This window comes from Schistocerca cancellata, chromosome 10 (assembly GCF_023864275.1).
Source record: "Schistocerca cancellata isolate TAMUIC-IGC-003103 chromosome 10, iqSchCanc2.1, whole genome shotgun sequence".
In the NCBI taxonomy this organism is placed as follows: Eukaryota; Metazoa; Arthropoda; class Insecta; order Orthoptera; family Acrididae; genus Schistocerca; species Schistocerca cancellata.
In genome coordinates, this window is record NC_064635.1 from 84,818,712 (window position 1) to 84,833,348 (window position 14,637).

The following is a 14,637-nucleotide window of genomic DNA, read 5'->3' on the forward strand; positions in this document are numbered from 1 at the left end:
CAGTACATGTTCATGAGCAATAGGTAGCTGCTATGTTGGAGGTAAGCCACTCATCACTACAACAAAAGAAATAGAACATGTGTCAATGTACACTCAGGCTACAAAAGAAAATTTATTTTCCTACTTATAAAAGGTTAAATTTTTGGGAAAAGTAATTTTAAATTTCCTGTGTAAGATGATGTATCTCACCAAATGAAAGCATTGGTATGTTGATAGAGACACTAACAAACACACACACAAAATTCAAGCTTTCGCAACCCACGGTTGCTTCATCAGGAAGGAGGGAAGGAGAGGGAAAGACGAAAGGATGTGGGTTTTAAGGGAGAGGGTACGGAGTCATTCCAATCCTGGGAGCGGAAAGACTTACCTTAGGGGGAAAACAAGTCTTTCCGTTCCCGAGATTGGAATGACTCCTTACCCTCTCCCTTAAAACCCACATCCTTTCGTCTTTCCCTCTCCTTCCCTCCTTCCTGATGAAGCAACCGTGGGTTGCGAAAGCTTGAATTTTGTGTGTGTGTTTGTGTTTGTTAGTGTCTCTATCAACATACCAACGCTTTCGTTTGGTAAGTTACAGGAAATTTAAAATTACATCAAGAATTCTCTGTAGCAATCACTTTCCCAGAGGTAGAAATACATTCCTTTCAGCTACAGTCCAACACTTTATTCTGTAATTTATTCCTCTCATACACAAGCAGTGTTAAAAAAATAGGAATTTTGTAATTTCACGGGTTGTATTAGCCCAATTTACATGATTTATTGTTGTTGTGTTCTGTCGGAAACATATCAATACTCTGATAGTCATATTGGATGTTTAGCCTGCTGTCAGTTGTCAAGGTGGTTACATGTGTTTGCTTACAAGTGGCAATTATTGGTTTGTTTTGAAAATGGTTCAGAGAATTTTGCTCTAAAATTGAATAACATGTAAATTTTTTTTTTTTTTTGGAAATGTTCAATATTGCTTTTGGTGAGTCCGCTATGAGTAAAACAAGGGTTTACGAGGAGTTTCCAAGTTTCCAAGATGGATATGAAGACATTGAATGTAACAAGTGTATTGGACACTCTAGCACAACAACAACCGATAAAAATATGGAAAAAGTGAAAGAAATGATAATGAATGAGCACCAAATCTCAATCAAAGAAGTTGCTGATGATGCTGGCCCATCACCTGGCTCATGCCATGAAATCTTTGTGGATGTTTTGTGTATGAAACAAGTGACAGCAAAATTTGTGCCACATGAATTTGCTCACACTTCATTGCTCGTTTGTGAAATATTTGTGAACGACAAGATTATAATTATGCTAAGGCCTGCATATTCACCAGATATGGCCCCTTGCAGATTCTTTCTGTTTCCAGAAATAAAGAGAACCTTAAAGGGCAACCATTTTACAAGCATTGCTCAGTTAAAAGCACATCACTGAAAGAGCTAAGTGCTGTCCCAAAGACAGAGTTCCGGAAGTGTTTCAAAGATTGGAAGAACTACTGGCATAAGTGTATAACATCTAGCAGGGACTACTTTGAAGGAGATAACATTAATGTAAATTAATAAATGAAATTACTTCCAAAAACCAATAAATTCCTGATACTTTCTGAACACACCAAGTATACTTTACTCAGATTCATCTGCACTATCAACAACAATATTAGCCTTAGCTCCAACACTTGGAAAAATCAACCATTCACAGCTAGTACCAAAACAGCAGTAACAGCTTTTTGCTGCCACAACAATGTGGATATGTGCTCTGGCTTGGGTTGGGCTCATCTTCCAATCACTTGTAGAAATACTGGGATCACATTTTCCTTAACTAATATCCCTTCCACTCTAGTGCAGAATGATGCAAGCATAATAATCTTCATTGAAACTGGGGCCACAACTGCAATGATTTGTGCAGATGATTAATGCCACCTGCAGCTGTCATTTTTTTCTTTATTCATTGTACAATTGCACTATTTTGATCTTAGACCATTATCAAGTACCCTATTAAACAGAAGCAATGACAGTGTATTAGGAATCAGTAAAAAGTTAAACATAGTAACAGGTTATACCTTAAATGTGCTAGATAACCTCTTCAGGGGACACCAACTTGTCAATTTACTGATCGCTCAGGCAAAGAGGCTTGTGTGTTTGCATAAAACTGAGAGCTATGCTGATTGTAGTACAGCTACTGACAGGGTCCCCCATGCCGGATATGCCTCAGAGGATGAAACAGACTAAAAATGTCCCAAAATGCCCCATCTATCCCATATCTACTCCCACAATCCTTCCCATATTACCAAGATATCCTACCCAATGTGTGATGTGATTTGCACTGATGAGTGTCTGGCGCATGGGAAGATGTATCAGGGATACTGGGTGACCAGCCCGAGTAATTAAGCATTACACCGCGTGGGGATCCGTGGTGTCAACCAAATAAATCTCCTATTCTCACGGGATCAAATCTGCTAATACTTTAATCTAACACTGCACAATTATTTTTCCTATTCAAATGCATTAACTTACTTCCTCCCACATTTAGAGCAAGTTACTATTCATCATACCAAATAGAAATTCTATCCAAGTCATTCTGTATCATGCTACAGACACTTGAAGATGATACCTTCCCATACACTACACCATTATCAGCAAACTGTTGCAGATTTCTGCTTATCCTGTCCATCATATCATCTATGTATATAGAGAACAAAAATAGTTCTATCATGTAACTTCTTGGCAGATTAAAACTGTGTAATGGACAAGGACTCTTAACTCAGGACTATTGCTTCTGCGGGCAAGTGCTCTACCAACTGAGCTACCCAAGCACAACTCACAATCCCTCCTAACAGCTTCACTTCCACTAGAACATCATCTTCCACCTTCCAAACTTCACAGGAGCTCTCCTGCGAAACTTGCAAGACTAGCATTCCTGGAAGAAAGAATATTGTGGAAACACGGTTTAGCCACAGCTTGGGGGTGTTCCAAGAACAAAATTTTCACTCTGAAGTGGAGTGTGTGCTGATACGAAACTTCTTGGCAGGTTAAAATCGTGTGCCAGACCGCATTTCAAACTCGTCAAGTCCCAATCCGGGACACAGTTTTATTCTGCCGGGAGGCTTCGTATCGGCACACACACTGTTGCAGACTGAAAATTTCATTCCAGTCTACCATATTTCCCTGGGACACTCCTGGCGATATCGTTATCCCTGACGAATGCTCGCCATCAAGGACAACATACTAGGCTCTGTTACTTTAGAAGTCTTCGAGCCAGTCACATTCTAGGAGGCTCATCTGTCTGCTCTGACCTCCTTTAACAATCTTCAGTGCGACACCGTGTCAAATGCTTAATGGAAATCTACAAATATGGAATCTGCCTGTTGCCCTTCATCCACGGTTCGCGTATATCATTTGAAAAAAGGGCAGAGAGAGTTTTGCCATCACGATGCTTTCTAAATCTGTGTTGATTTGTGGATAAAAGCTATTCTTTCTGAACAAAATTTATTACATACAAACTTAGAATATGCTCAAGAATTCTGCAGCAACCTAACCTTAAGGATATTAGTCTGCAATTTCTACAGCCCTCGTAACATACAAGTGCAGAAGTGTGAAGTGCGCCTGACTACTCACCCCTGAGTATGCGCACGTTGTCAGAGTCGAGCCTGGTGATGCTCTGTTTGCGGGCCTTCCGCTTCTGGCTACCGACGAGCTGCCGCGACGCGTCTGCTGCACTCCCCACCGCAGACGCCGAGGTCACTGCCCCAGCACTCTGCAGGTGTGCCGTCGAACACAGCCGGCTTCCGTCAGAGGAGGTGACCACTGCTGTCGCTTCCACAGTCAGTGTGACTCTGTTCCCTGCCGAACACAGAACCACACTAATGTGGGACTGGAAGAACTTGATTGGAAAACAAAACCTAGAAAGTATAAAGATAATCACACAAAACACAAGGAGGTTAAAGAACAACTTTAACGTAATGCTTAGCTTAGCTTTTCTGAACTCTGGAGACTGGGTATTCCTCTCCAACAATCCCTTGCAGCCCACCACTCTCCTAGATTCAGTCTCCGTCAACATGCCTCCCCTTTCCCTTTTTTACTGATGGTTATCCATTTTATATCTTCAAATTTAACGCATTTTTCGGACAACACAACACACATATAAGTCACTGAGTAAGTTGACCTGTGTACAAGTCGGCATTCGATTAAACACTGAGTCTCAGTCTAGCGGCCGCTGCTCAGCTGGCCGCTTAGGTGGCACAGCTGCTGCCTGGCTGGCAGACAGCGCCGCACGTAGAGGACGTGCGTAATTGCGCGGCGGCACTTTGAATAATCGGCGAGTCACAACACTTTTCCCCCCTTTGAAATTGTTGCACTGGTCTTGATGGAGGTGTCCTGGAGATGGCTAACGTCCATAGGCGTTGTTTGACTCGCCGTAAAGTCTCGAGGAGGAGGCTTCCTGTACGGACGGAAGTGTCCCCGATGATAACGGGTCGAGATGACAGGAGACGTAGGGGTTGAATCTGCTGGGGCCCCCTGCACCAATCTGCCCGTTGCGGCAAGTCCAGTTGATATGACAGGAGACATGGGCGATGTGTCGGCGTCTGTTGGAGGAGGAGGAGGCGAGTAGATGTACTCTGACAGAGGACGGTCCTCCGGTTCCTGCATGGGCACGTCTCCTGGTGGCGTCCGTTCTGGTGCTGGCATCGCGATGACGGTGAGAGGGCTGCGTTGTGAGTATTGAGAGATGCCAAGATCCCGAGCATCAGGTAGAGCCAAAGGTGGTGTGGCAGCATTCGGAACAGGCGTTGCTGGCACCCGAGGCCGAAGCTGGTCCGAATGACGCACTGCAACACCCGCGTCCGTCTGGATTTCATACAGGCGTCTGCCACGGTGTTGTAAGATGCGGCCCGGGCTCCATTTTGGCCGCCTGCCATATCCCCGTACCCAGACGAGGTCGTCGGCGGTGAACCGGCCAAGTGAAGGCACCCGCGGCCGTGAGGTGGGAGGCCGCAGAAGATGAAGTAGCGTGCGGGGCTGTCGGCCATGTAAGAGCTCAGCCGGGCTGTGATCGCCCATGGGGGTGAAACGGTAAGACGCCAGGAACTGGAGAAGCACGTCATCAGCAGCAGAAGAAGTCAGAAGTTTCCGCATCTGAGCCTTAAATGTGCGGACCAGTCGTTCAGCCTCACCGTTGGATTGTGGATGGAACGGCGGGGCCGTGACATGCGTAACGCCGTGACGAGCACAAAAATCCGCAAAGTCGGAAGAGGCAAATTGCGGACCATTATCAGTAACAAGAGTAGAGGGGAGGCCTTCCAAAGAAAAAACGCGGGCGAGAGCACTGGTGGTTGCCGCGGTGGTAGGTGACGTGCAACGGACAATGAAAGGAAAGTTAGAGTAGGCGTCAATTACGAGGAGCCAATAAGTACCTAGAAAGGGTCCCGCAAAGTCAGCATGAATGCGCTCCCAGGGCTTCTCAGGCGAAGGCCACGGTGACAAAGATGACTTCGGGGCAGCGGCCTGTGACGCACAAGGGCCGCAGGCAGCGACCATGTGTGCGATGTCAGAGTCGATGCCAGGCCAGTACACATGACGGCGTGCCAGAGATTTTGTGCGAGACACACCCCAGTGCCCCTGGTGAAGGAGGCGCAAGACCGAAGCACACAAAGACGCAGGTACCACAACACGCGGCGAAGCATTGTCAGTGGAGAGGAGGATAACACCATCCCTAGCCGTGAGGCGGTAGCGCAAAGTGTAGTAGTTCCGCAACAGATCAGAAGTCTTAGCGGACGGGCGATCTGGCCAACCCTTCTGAATACAGCGTAAAACCCGGGAGAGGGTAGGGTCAGAACCCGTAGCAGCCGCCAGCCTGTCCCCAGTGATGGGGAACCCGTCCACAACCCGCTGCTCGGCAACATCCAGGTGGAAACACAAAAGTTCGTCCCTATCGAATGCCTGATCAGGACCCATGGGAAGGCGAGACAAAGCATCAGCATTCGCATGTTGAGCCGTTGGCCGGAAATGAATCTCATAATTGAAACGGGACAAGTAAAGAGCCCAACGCTGGAGGCGGTGTGCAGCCTTGTCAGGAAGTGATGTTGATGGATGAAACAAGGAAACAAGCAGTTTGTGATCCGTAACAAGATGAAATTTTGAGCCATAGAGAAAAACACCAAACTTATGAAGAGCATAAATGATGGCCAAAGCTTCTTTCTCAATTTGAGAATACTTTTGTTGGGCATCCGTGAGCGTTTTGGAGGCATAAGCGATGGGTTGTTCTGAACCATCAGAAAAACGGTGCACAAGGACTGCACCGACCCCGTATTGAGAGGCGTCTGTGGCAAGAACAAGATGTTGGCCAGGTCGATAAGTAGCCAGGCACGGGGCCTGTTTCAGCATAGTCTTTAATTTCTGGAAAGCCGCGTCACATGACGCGGACCAGTGAAAAGGCACGTTTTTATGCAACAGGCGATGCAACGGCTGAGCCACTGACGCCGCAGACGGTAAAAACTTGTGATAGTATGCTATTTTCCCCAAGAAAGCCTGCAGTTCCTTAACCGATGTAGGGTGAGGAAGGGCACCGATCGCAGCAACAGTGTGTTGAAGCGGACGAATACCATCCCGAGAGAGTTGAAAACCCAAGTACGTGATAGATGCCTGAAAGAATTGTGATTTCTGAAGATTACACTTAAGACCAGCAGTCTGTAAGACATTAAAAAGTGTGTGGAGATTTTGAAGATGTTCTTCAGTGGTGGAGCCAGAGACAACAATGTCGTCCATGTAATTGATACACCCCGGGACAGGGAGCAATAATTGTTCCAAGAATCGCTGAAAAAGAGCAGGGGCGCTAGCAACCCCGAATGGCAAGCGTTGGTATTGATAGAGGCCGAAAGGCGTGTTAAGGACCAGAAACTGCCGGAAAGTAGCGTCGAGAGGAAGTTGATGATAAGCTTCCAACAGGTCAATTTTAGAAAAATACTGTCCTCCAGCGAGTTTAGTGAACAGTTCTTCAGGACGGGGCATAGGGTAAGTGTCGATGAGGCATTGAGCATTTACAGTGGCTTTGAAATCGCCACAGAGACGAATATCACCATTGGGCTTAGCAACTACAACGACAGGAGAGGACCACTCACTGGAAGTGACAGGAAGCAAGACCCCTGAAGCAGTGAGACAATCCAACTCCCGTTTTACCCGATCACGAAGGGCCACAGGAATGGGCCGAGCCCGAAAAAACTTAGGCCGAGCAGTGGGTTTGAGCGTGATATGAGCTTCAAAGTCGTTTGCACGGCCTAACCCAGGAGAAAAAAGGGACGAAAATGTCGTCGACAAGGAATCCAGCTGAGCATAAGGAATAGCATCAGAGACAATATTGACAGAGTCATCTATGGAGAACCCAAAAACGCGAAAGGCACCGAAACCAAAAAGATTTTCTGCGGTGCTCTGGTCGACCACAAATATGGGAACAGTGCGAACGACGGATTTGTAAGATACCTCAGCATTAAACTGTCCCAAGAGAGAAATCTTCTGTTTATTGTACGTCGTAATTCCCGAGTGACAGGGGACAGGAGAGGAGAACCCAGCTGAAGATACGTCTGAGAATTAATTATAGTGGCAGCAGAACCGGTATCCACTTGCATGCGAACATCTCGACCAAGGATTTGGACAATGAGGAATAACTTCCCTGAAAGGGAAGAAGTGCAATTGACAGACAACACAGAATCAGAATCAGCGTCATGTTCATGAACATCATGCATGCGGTCGGATTTACAAACGGAAGACACGACCTTTCTTTTTGCAATTGTGACACACAGCCCAACTTTGGGGACAATCCTCGCGTGAATGTTTCGTAAAACACCGCAGACATGAAGGAAGTTGCCGGGGGTTTTGCTGCAGTTTCTTAGCGGGTTGTTTACGGCTAGGCCGCGGCTGCGCGTGGGAGCGTACTGCGGCCACGTCGGCCGGCGGGGACGCGCCGCACGCGTCGTCAACAGCGCACAGAGGTTGTATTTCCCCGACGTCACCCCACGCCTCTATTTGCGCCCCAGCGGCGTGAGAAATTTCAAAAGACTGCGCAATGGAGAGAACTTCATCGAGAGTCGGATTCGCCAACTGAAGGGCACGTTGCCGAACTTCTTTGTCGGGCGCCGACCGGATAATAGCATCCCGTACCATGGAATCGGCATAGGATTCTTTGTGAACGTCAATAACAAATTGACACTTTCGACTGAGGCCATGAAGTTCAGCAGCCCAAGCGCGATAGGACTGATTTGGTTGTTTTTGACAACGATAAAAGGCAACACGAGAGGCTACCACATGCGTTTGCTTTTGAAAATAGACAGACAGAAGGGAGCACATTTCAGCAAAGGACAAAGACGCAGGATCCTTCAAAGGAGCCAATTACGACAACAACCGATACATTTGAGGTGAAATCCAGGAAAGGAACAGAGACTTACATGGTTGTTCGTCCGTGACATGAAATGCCAAGAAGTGCTGTCGAAGACGTTTTTCATAATCAGACCAGTCTTCCGCCGTCTCGTCGTAAGGTGGAAAATGAGGTACAGCCAACGACGAGAAACGCCCCGCATTTGACGCCGCGACGAAATCGCGAATCGGCGCTGTTAGAAGCGTTTGCTGTTCAAGGAGATTTTGCAATAGTTGCTCGACAGTAGCCACGGAACCCTGTGAGTCAACGGTGAAAAGGAAAAATCCACTACCTCGTCGCCAATTTTTATATCTTCAAATTTAACACATATTTCGGACAACAACACATATAAGTCACTGAGTAAGTTGACCTGTGTACAAGTCGGCATTCGATTAAACACTGAGTCTCAGTCTAGCGGCCGCTGCTCGGCTGGCCGCTTAGGTGGCGCAGCTGCTGCCTGGCTGGCAGACAGCGCCGCACGTAGAGGACGTGCGTAATTGCGCGGCGGCACTTTGAATAATCGGCGAGTCACAACAATCCACTCAATACCTCTTCCTCTTTTTATCTTCATCTACCCCCTTCTCCCGCCCTCACCATCCCTCCATTTTTTTGTTTTCCACCTTCTTTTTCTGATTTGCTCTTACAAGAATGGCTTAGAGACTGCGACTCTTCAATTTTGTTCGTACTTTCAGGATTTAGAGGGCGCTGCCTGGACATCAATGTCCTAAAGTAATGCAATGAAATTTTGCAAAAAACTTGAAAAAAAAAAATTATATTTGAAGATTTCGAAGCACCATTAAAACCTTTGTGAAGAAGCGGCCGGGCCGCAACACTGCATTCGAAGGAATACACCTGAGTATATCTCACCCCACTGCTTGAGAAACCTATTGCTTGAAAACTGGATTGATTTCATATGAGAACAATGTATGGACTTACTACTACCTGTCCCTTGACAGGTGCTGCCTTGTGTTGTCCGTTTATGAAATTACTTTGAAAGAAGCAGTAGGAAACTTAACGCGACATCTTCGCAAATGACTGACACACAGTGTGCTTTCATTGTAATGAGATTCGTGCATCTATTTAGTTAGGTACATCCATTTGCTTTAATTCTGCTACAAATGTATCAGATTTGTTGCGTACAAAATTTTGGAAGCTCCAGAGTAAGAACTCAATGATTCTGGACTGGAGGAAGAAATATCTCAATGGGAACAGCCTGAAGTATATTTATATTCAGGAAGGCTGTAGTCTGCTACAATTTCTCATTGCTAATATTGTTGCTGGAGACACCGCTACTGTAATTATGATTTAGTTTTTGATGAAGCAACATCCAATAAAAGTTTCCAAGATTTTTATTTTGGATAAGATGAAGCTATCTACCGGCAAAGCAAGGAGCTAAGAAACAAGCTGGTATTGGCCTGACTGCAACATACTTCGCTGTGTGCCAGAATGCATCAGACTTTTTCAAGCAAAAGTCAATTATGTTTGAAATTGCTCAAGAACTCATGTAGCACCTTTTTTCTCACAAAGTTCATTATACTTTGTGTCATCATTATTGTTAAATTTTTAATCTATCACACAACTAAAATAATTCTGAAAAATAAACCTCGGTCTTTTTCAGTTGGAGTGCTCTACCCTTTAAGATATGTGAAACACAAATGTGCCAGTAAATTGTGGCTTAAATGGCTGATTTTCTGGACCCAAAATTATTCTCAGTAGCTGAACCTGAAAATATTAAGTACTAGACATTTCTAGATTCATCGGTACCTGTGTGTAGTGTAACAGATTTGTAACTGTTAAGCTGATGCTTCAAATCTCACCAGTAGCAACTTCTTTTTTTCCCTTTTATTTAAAATCCATGTTTGTTATCAAAAACATAAATAAACAAACAATGAATGATAGTTTCTTGAAATATATAACATCTTTTTGTTTTCAATTACTGGTCATATGAAAACATATTAAAATTTGATAGAAATGTGAAATGCTTTTTGTAAAACGATAAAAATTATTTAAGTCAATGATCTGTTTTATCTCTAAAAATAAAAAAGTGTTTTCATTTCTATTTAATATTTCACATTTGTGTACCAAAATTTAATTTATTGCATGCAAATAGTAATTTAAAATAAAAATTTTATTAAGAAACGATGATTCAATATTTGTTCATTTCTTTATTTCTCAATAAATATTGAATTTAAATAAAAGTAAAACATAAATAGCCTACTAGCGAGTTTCAATTGCAAATATGTTAAGCATCGCATTCATCTGCACTCTGTTATGTTCTCGTTTTTAAGCCTTTAACCGTTGGGTTGGTTAGCAGCAGCTCACCACACTTTTCTATCTTCTGTTTTCCTGTCGAGTGAGGCATAGGTGGTATCTCGATAGTTTGGTTGGTGTATTCCAGACTCGGTCTGCCTCTTGTGTTGTTCCCTTCTACTGTCCCTTCAATAATACATTCAATGACACCATCATGTCTCAGCAGATGGCTGGCCCACGTGTCCCTTCTGGGTTGGAAAAGCTTCCAAACACGCCGCTTCTCTGCTTCCACTCTGTGGAGCTGCTCTTCATCTGACACCTCACCTACCCAGGCAATATTAAGCAGTTTGCAGTAGCACTTCATCTCAAAAGCTACTATTTTGCATTATTCTGCTTCTCTGAGTACCATAGTTTCACTTCCACACAGCAGCATACTCCTAACAACTGTCTTTATAAGGTCTTCCAGTCTTTGTCTGGTAGATTCAGCTTGCAGTTTACTCCTACATCTGATGTAATTTTACTCCCTAGGGAGGCTTCACAACGATATAACACTCCCTGTGCAGCGTGCATACAGTCTGCTCCCGCCGACAGAGCTGTCTCAGTCTCTCACCCTTAGTACCTCAGTATATCGCATCGGGACTCAATTTGCATTGCACCTCAATATGTCACACTGTGCTCTAGCCTTCCACAGTGAGTCGTCATCTTGCACCTTAGCTAGCTGTGAGGGGACATTAGTCATTATACACAATTCAAAAAAAGCTTTGCATCACCTCGGTTCCGAGAGTTCCGGAACCTGTACAGAAAATTGGAATAGAGATCAGCATAAACATCATTTCCGTCCTTTTTATTGCTCACGAAAACCACACATTGCATGTTGTACTACCATACAATGAGATCTTCAGACGTGGTGGTCCAGATTGCTGTACACGCTGATATCTCTAATACCCAGTAGCACGTCCTCTTGCACTGATGCATTCCTGTATTCGTCATGGCATACTATTCCCAAGTTCATCAAGGCGGGTTGGTCCAGATTGTTCCGCTCCTCAACAGCAATTCGGCGTAGATCCCTCAGAGTAGTTGGTAGTTCACGTAGCCCTTTTCAATCCATGCCAGGCATGTTCAATAGTGTTCATGTCTGTAGAACATGCTGGCCACTCTAGTCAAGTGATATTGTCATCCTAAAGGAAGTCATTCACAAGATGTGCACAATGGAAACGTCAATTGCCGTCCATGAAGACGAATGCCTCGTCAGTATGCTGCCAATATGGTTGCACTATCGGTCGGATGATGGCATTCATGTATCGTACAGCCATTACGGTACCTTCCATGACCATCAGTGGCATACATCGGCCCCACATAATGCCAACCCAAAACAGCAGGGAACCTCCACCTTGCTGCACTCACTGGACATTATGTCTAAGGCGTTCAGTGTGATTGGGTTGCCTCCAAACACATCTCCGACAATTGCCTGGTTAAAGGCATATGCGACACTCATCAGTGAAGAGAACGTGATGCCAGTCCTGAGCAGTCCATTCTGCATGTTGTTGGGCCTATCTGTACCGCACTGCATGGTGTCATGGTTGCAAAGATGGCCCTCACCATGGATGTCGGAAGTGAAGTTGTGCATCAAGCAACCTATTGTGCACAGTTTGAGTCGCAACATGACACCCTGTGGCTACACGAAAAACATTATTCAACATGGTGGCGTTGCTATCAGGGTTCCTCCGAGCCATAATCTGTAGGTAGAGGTCATCCACGCAGTAGTAGCCCTTGGGCGGCCTGAGTGAGGCATGTCATCAACTGTTCCTGTCTCTGTATCTCCTCCATGTCCGAATGACATCGCTTTGGTTCACTCCGAGACGCCTGGACACTTCCCTTGTCGAGAGCCCTTCCTGGCACAAAGTAACAATGCAGGCGCAATCGAACTGTGGCATTGACCGTCTAGGCATGGTTGAACTACAGACAACACAAGCTGTGTACCTCCTTGCTGGTGGAATGACGAACTGAGTGGCTGTTGGACCCCCTCCGTCTAATAGATGCTGCTCAAGCATGGTTGTTTACATCTTTGGGCAGTTTTAGTGACATCTCTGAACAGTCAAAGGGACTGTGTCCATGATACAATGTCCATAGTCAACGTCTATCTTCAGGAGTTATGGGAACTGGGGTGGTGCAAAACTTTTCATGGTGTGTGTGTGTGTGTGTGTGTGTGTGTGTGTGTGTGTGTGCGCAGTTGTGATATGGACATAGATAAGGTTCATGAATTAGTACATGTTATTTGATTGCTGTTAACAACAGAACTTCAGATTGGACATCACTGACATTAAGTAGTCAATTGGTTCCTTTAATAATGTGTATTTTAAACATGTGTGCATTTTGTTTTGTAGTGAGAGGAAACCAACCACCCACCTATCATACCCACCTATCATACCACGCTCTCCTCATCCTCTCCCCACGACTGCCCCACTCAGCCACCACAACGAGCGCACACACAGATGCACAGAAAGCCTTTTAACCAAGTAGCCACCCCTATAAATCTAGTCAAGCCTTGCCATCACTGTTTTGCTAGCCATAAGCGGCAAGACTGCCCCTTGTGCAACGCGACATGTTACTCGTGTGGTAAGAAAAGTCATGTCCAGGCAGTTTGCTCACATTGGCAAAAGAATACCAATTCTGCCCACTCTCGCAATAACAGGTCTCGTGCACATTCTGTGAATGCAGTGTTTTCAAAACCGACTACAGGTTTTAGCAGTAATTCAAGTATGGCTGTGCCCTCATCTGGCCCCAGGTGCAGTGTGACGCCATTCCGACAAACTATTTGTATCACTACAAACTGCTGGCTGTCGTGTTGACTTTTAATTGGACACAGGTGCTTCTGTAACTTTGCTTAATTGTGCAATGTACAAATGGTTAAGTCTCACTATCCCTGTCAAAATCTAGCACACAACTCACTGCATACAACGGACAGGAAATCCCAGTACGTGTACGATGTAGTTTGCCACGTACTAGAGGTAGCTGTGGAGATCAAAAACTGTAGACGTAGACAGAAATTGGAATACATCCAGCAAATAATTGAGGACATTGGTTGCAGGTGCTACTATGAGATTAATAGGTTGGCAGAGGAGTGGAATTTGTGGTGGGCTCCATCAAACCAGTCGGAAGACTAATGGCTCAAAAAGGTAGCACAAAACACTGCAGCATTGATTGTTGCACCATGAGGGGGTAAATTCAACAGAATAAACCCATCAGTCCCAGAGGACTATTCCCATCATGTTACCAGCTGAGGGTGCAACTTCGAATTTTCTCTTTGGAGAAGTGGTGGTGCAGCGCCACTCCACGGATTGCTGTGTTGTTTCCATTTCGAAGTATTGAACCAGTGTTTCACGACCTGTGATGACATTTGACAACAAATTGACACAATCAGCCTCATAACGTACATACAGCACAGATGGTCCTTTGTTGTTCTTTGTGGTCTTGTTAGGCAGCAACGAACCCAGTGAGCCCACACCTTTTGAGTACTCCAACATGTAGACGAGTGTGTCAGCACTGCCAAGAAACGTCATGTTGTGAAGCGAGGTGTTTGTTTGTGATTCACCTCAAACAGAGTGTCTGTACATTCCGACACTGCAGGGGCCAGAAATATACGCGGCCAGCCGGCATGCAGGAGACTGGAGAGGTTTGCACGTCCTTGTTGCAACATGTGTTTGCTCACTGCCAGTTCTTCAGACATTCTGCAAGCATTTATGAATATCTGCAAATCTCTGGTTTCCCGCCGAAAGAAACTCAATGATAATTCTCCATTATAGACACCATTTTGACTGCTACGTGTAATGTCACCACCAATCAGAATTTCATGAATCTATAGGGACTGAAGCAGGAATATTCCACAATGTACCACAACAAATTGCACACTTTCCAACTGAAAAAAAAGGGGGGGGGGGAGGATTCAGAAGGATGTAGGTTGCAGTAGGTACTGGGAGATGAAGGAGCTTGCACAGGATA

General features: G+C 45.2%; 1 protein-coding gene across 1 annotated transcript in view; it reads right to left on the minus strand.

Moving 5' to 3' along the window:
- LOC126106469 (uncharacterized) overlaps positions 1 to 14,637 on the minus strand; it is a 95,113-nt gene that overhangs the window by 3,082 nt on the left and 77,394 nt on the right. Inside the window, exon 11 of the mRNA XM_049912755.1 lies at positions 3,600 to 3,824. Coding sequence (XP_049768712.1) covers positions 3,600 to 3,824 — 225 coding nt within the window. The remainder of the gene's footprint in view (positions 1 to 3,599; positions 3,825 to 14,637) is intronic.